The sequence below is a fragment of the Anopheles gambiae genome, chromosome X (genome assembly GCF_943734735.2).
Source record: "Anopheles gambiae chromosome X, idAnoGambNW_F1_1, whole genome shotgun sequence".
Taxonomy (NCBI): Eukaryota; Metazoa; Arthropoda; class Insecta; order Diptera; family Culicidae; genus Anopheles; species Anopheles gambiae.
In genome coordinates, this window is record NC_064600.1 from 15,930,623 (window position 1) to 15,935,804 (window position 5,182).

At 49.7% G+C, this 5,182-nt stretch overlaps 1 protein-coding gene across 4 annotated transcripts; it reads right to left on the reverse strand.

The window, feature by feature from the left end:
* Window positions 1–341: 341 nt before the first annotated feature.
* Window positions 342–4,952, reverse strand: LOC1277367 (glutathione hydrolase 1 proenzyme). Of its 4 annotated transcripts, XM_061653218.1 has the most exons (11): window positions 4,452–4,952; window positions 3,792–3,921; window positions 3,158–3,415; window positions 2,667–3,077; window positions 2,395–2,610; window positions 1,772–2,018; window positions 1,546–1,690; window positions 1,433–1,478; window positions 1,126–1,366; window positions 939–1,052; window positions 342–863 (listed from the first exon to the last, which is right to left on the reverse strand). In XM_061653218.1, the coding sequence occupies exons 3-11, from the start codon at window positions 3,211–3,213 to the stop codon at window positions 717–719; spliced, it is 1,623 nt and encodes a 540-aa protein (XP_061509202.1). In that variant the 5' UTR covers window positions 3,214–3,415; window positions 3,792–3,921; window positions 4,452–4,952; the 3' UTR covers window positions 342–716. The 4 variants fall into 4 exon arrangements, with proteins under 4 accessions (XP_061509202.1, XP_061509195.1, XP_061509181.1 ...); XM_061653211.1 differs by lacking the exon at window positions 3,792–3,921; XM_061653197.1 differs by lacking the exons at window positions 3,792–3,921; window positions 4,452–4,952 and adding an exon at window positions 3,508–3,719.
* Window positions 4,953–5,182: the final 230 nt, after the last annotated feature.

Consider the following 5,182-nt stretch of genomic DNA (forward strand, 5'->3'; position numbering starts at 1 on the left):
GACCGCTGTTGAAAAACATCTTGGACGTGGTGAACAATGATGTACAAATTTAAAAGTGACTTGGAAAATCCTGTATACATGTTTGATCGAGGCAACGTGGAATCTTTGGGCGAGGCTTCTTGTGGCCGTGTATAATAGTAAAACAGTTCAGCGCTCGTAATTGCGCAGAGATACCAATCTTCAGCATTTCTGCGTTTCGTGTATTTGAGGACTAAGAAGAATATTTTTTCAGATTTGTTTTGCTTAAGCCGTTTAGAGTCTACTGACTGTTTTACGACATTTGTTAAATCGGTTACTTGTGAGAATATGATTTATTTGCGAGTGATGATATGAGAAAGACATTTATTTGAGGAAACAATTTGATTTGTTTTATTTAGATTGCTTATGCGGCCTCAAATTCTAGTAGAATTTTTCCATATTTACCCATTTAACCCTTGAATTAAAGGGAAAAACGGCACGTTTACCTTAACTGATAAACATAAATTGTACCTAGTAACATTTTACTAAAACTGTACACTATCTAGCTAGCACCACGAGAGAAAGAGAGTTAAAGACAGCGATAGACGCCAGGCGCGCGTCTTTGCTTTTGTTTAAGATTGATGTTGCTTAAATGCTGTAATTATTTTATAACGATTGCTCCTAACCATACCTATCTTATTAGTTTTAAGGCTAAGTTGCACTTGAATGCGACCATGACATTCTTTTTGGATAATGTTTCAAAAACCGGCAACATCGCCACCCTTCCGGAAGTCGGCATTCGCGTAAATGCCGGATGCATTCTGGGCGATGGCACATATGATGGAACCACGTTCCCGATATCGCATCGTGTGATGTCCTTTTGCTCTCAGTCCCTTTACGATCAGCTGCATAATGGTAGTTATAATGTGAATAATTACACTTGTAAAACAAAAAAAAGAAGCTTTAAGTAGCCTACTTACATCCAAATTACCATACTCGTACTGTACAGCCATCGGGATCAATTGATGGTGAAACCGTGGCGCATCAATCGCTTCTTTTATATCATATCCAAACCATAGGACACGCATTATGGTCTACCAAGACGAGAGATGGAAAGAGAGGATTAATTGATTCCTAAATATTAGTATATAAAGTATTCATTCATACCAATGCAACGGCGGTGGTAATTTTCGTTCCACCAGCTGCTCCAACGACCAGTTTGACCTCATGGTCTGGATCGGTCACGATCGTGGGTGACATGGAGGATAGAGCTCGTTTTCGGGGCCGAATAAAGTTAGCCTTCGAGCCGGGCAGTCCAAAATAGTTGCGCAGGCCTGGAGAAGAGAAGTCATCCATCCCACTGTTCACAATGATCCCGGTACGAGGTCCCATCAGGCCCGCTCCAAAGCTGCAAAACACAGGGACACAGAAGATAGTGAAATTCTTTGTCCGACTTGTTGTTTTGAGGACTTACTAGAAGTTGACCGAGCTAGTCACCGACACTGCATCTCCGGATGGTGCTGTCGAAGCAGATGTACAGAGAGTAATTAGTTCTGGTTATTTAGCTCCAATAGAATGAGCTCCTACCTAGCACGGAGATGTGTGCCGTGCCTTCATTGTTTGGCGTAAAGAAATATCCGTCATAGTCGCCCGGTTTGGTTCCGGTTTTCATCTCATCTATACGAGCACGTATCGCTTCCGCGTACTCGATTGAGGTGAGATTGGATGTCAGCTACGTAACAGATATAAGGATTTAGAAAATTTGAGATGCATGTCACATAACTTACTGTTGCCGTAATGCACGGTTACCTACCTCCGCAATATCCACGAACAATGGGTCACCGATTTCTGTTCGCTTTCCGTACGCAAACTTGAACGCCTCCACGATACGGTGCACGGTGAGGATTGTTTCCTCGATGCTGTGCACATCGTCTGGCTGGAAGTGATAGCCCTTGAGGATGTTCATGATAAACGCCAGCAGGACACCGCTTGCCGGAGGAGGCGCCACGTACATTGTATCTCCGTTCAGCTCGATCGGTATAGATTCGTTCCAGCGAACACTGTACACAGGAATGCATGACATTGGGAAATGAATCATTAGTCAGTTATCCTGGATGTCGTGTTGGAGAGAAGCTTTAAGAAAAATATTGGCTGCATTTCGCCAGGAGGAGAGCTCTAAGCCTATCAAAATGCACACAAAACCTCTGACGGATGTTTACCACTTAAGAAGATGAAATTCACTTCTCTAGACAGCTGTCGACATGAATATCTTATATACGCAATACAGTCTGTAGCATGCCAGAACAGTTCTGAAGAATCGCAACAGATTCCAAACAATATCCAAAAACCGCATTTCGTTGGCAATTGGTTCTACATCTATCTGTCTTGATATAGTGTCCGCAATAATTGCCCCCTACGAAAAAGAAAATCTCTTACCGATAGCTTCGTAGGTCTTCCAGCGTTATGATGCTACCCATGTCCTTGAGATCTGCTGCAAACTCTTCCGCCAGGGGACCCTGGTAAAGCGTGTCACCACCCTCGGTTGCGATGTGATCGAGCGTATCGCACAGTTGCGTCGGTTGTATCAGATCGCCCTGCACTTTACGCCGCCCGGTGGCTGGATCTGTGAAGAGATCCCTGAACAACTCATCGCTTACATTAGATCATCCCTTACGCTCCAGGACAAACTAACACCGTCTCATCATTACCTGATCCGTTCGTCTAGCAGTGCTTTCGAGTTAAAGGACAGTGAGTCTTGCATGTGCTTCGAGATCGGTATGCCCCGGCGGCACAGCTCCCGGCTCGGGCGGACCACCTCCGCCCACGGCAGCTGGCCGAAGCGCCGGTGCGCCTCCCAGTAGCCCTTCAGCTCGCCCGGTACCGCCACCGACAGGGGGCCCTCGTTCGTCGTGCTCGGATCGTGCAGGTGCATATCCTCCGTCGCCTGGCCGGCGGCGATTTCGCGCGCGTCCAGCGTGTAGGCCCGCCGCTCCGCCCGCCGGTAGACGTTCATCACGAACCCGCCGCCCAAACCCATCGACTGGAGGTTGGTCAGCCCGGCACAGAACATGGTCCCGATGGCGGCATCCACTGCAGAGCCGTTCCGCTTGAGCAGGTCGCTAGAAGAGAGGGAGTGTGTCAGCGCTCGGCAGTTGCGTTCAGAGAGTGTCCGTCAGGCTTTCGGAGGCCCCACTCTTACCGACCGATGTTGCTGCAAATGTCCGAATCCGAGCAGATGGCCGCCGTCTCGTACATGTGCAGGGTGGAGTAGGACAGCTTTACCGAGAGATCGGTGTGGCCCGGATCGGGCGGTACCAGCGCGTCTGATGTGGCATGGTGTGGGGGTGGCGGTGGTGCCTGTGTCGTACCGACGGTAAACTGGTCAAACAGATAGGGCCGATACCAGTAGAGCAGCACCGCAGCCAGCGGTATGTGGAAGTAAAGCGTCAGCGTGCGGCTGTGTGAAGAAACAGAGCGTGTGAGTGTGTGGAACAGCAGATTAGCGGGAAGGTGACAGGGACCGTGCCGACTCCCAACATCTGTGCCCACCATCGATTGTCCCTGGCAGGATTCGGCATCGTTGCGCGCTACCGTTTAGCGAACCGGCGCATCACAACAAACCGAGGACAGAAAAACAACACGACGGAAGGCACTAAGACTAGCGACCGGTGACGATGCACCACCCCGTCCTGGGACACTACTGGCCAGGCATCAATAACACTGCCGCACCAGCAGCCGGACGGTCGGGTTTCGTGCATCGTGCTACTTCGTCGTGCAGTCACCTGCACGGCCGTGCGCATGCCCCTCGCAAATGCCTCGCGGGAAATTGATACCTTTTCAACTCCAACCCCGACCGGGCGGTCGATTTTCTTCCCGGATGCTATAGGCAACCGACAGCCGAACCCTTAACGCACGTACACAAACACATGCACACATGCGGAGAGACTTGGTAAACAGAAGAACCTACTCTGCACACGTGTGAGGAACAAAAAATCGACTCCAACATGAAGCGCATGAAGATGTCACCGGTCCAAGATCCGGTTGAGGAGAGAGAGAGACAAAGAGAGAAGGGGAGAGAGAGGTGTAACTGGGAGTGAATAAGGGACTGGCAGAGTGCTCCGTGCTTGGATTCTACATGGTAACCTTCTTTTATTTCTTCTACTCCCTTGTCACCGGATGTTCTGGAAAATCAGGCATCACGGGAAAAACAGCCAAGTGCCTTAAGCTTATTGATCTGTGGCGTGTGATGATGCCCTGCAGCGTGAAGCATTGACAGTTTCTCATACTCACACACACACACACACACACACACACACACACACACACACGCCGGATGTGGTAAACTTTGGAGTCGAGCGGTTGGTTGGCATCCATTGATTGGGCACGTGACGCGCTCTCTTGCTCGAGGTGCGGTGCCGTTTTGATTGAGGTTTGAACGGTGCAGGCTTGGAACAGGCTCGATGATGGCAATGTTGGTTTGGATGGTACTTTACCAGTTGAACATGATGCGTGCGTTTGTGCGATGGCTCGGCCAAGGGATGGTTGGAAATGGACGCTGGACACACTAGCACAACAATACCATCGCACAGGAACCTTTACGAAGATGTTTGTGCTCCAGCTGAGGTGACGATCGATCCAACAATAACTCACAAAAAAAAAAACAATCCACGCACCAAGATGCAATTCAAAATCACCAAAACAATCACTGACGAAAATCCCTACAGAGGGAACGGGGGAATCGCAACACCGGACACCGATCACTCTAGCGCACGTGTAGTGCCAATATGCGCGCGCGGTTTCGAAGCTGCTTCCGGGGCACGCCGCTGCCGAGTGTACTCCGCCGCAGAGTTGCTGCCGAAGTGGCCGAAAGTCTGACTGCGATGATACCGCGGCCGGCTGCCTCTATTACCACCAAAAACAGCAACAGCAGTAGCACAGAATACAATTTGAAAAAGAAAACAACCCCGCAAAAAGATCTCCTCCACGACCTGCTCAGACGGATCCGATCGCTAATCAGTGATCGCTCGGCTCAGCCTCATCCTCCACCCAGCGCACTGCCCGGTGGTGCGGTCATGGCGTCCGTTCTATCGGTCGACACTGCCTGTTGGATTCTTCTGCTCTTCCCCATCTACCCTCTTTTCGATAGAGCGGGGATACGATATTTTTACCACCCTTGTTGTCTTTTTTTTTGGGCCGTTCTTTTCGCCCCGTTTTTGGGTGGGGA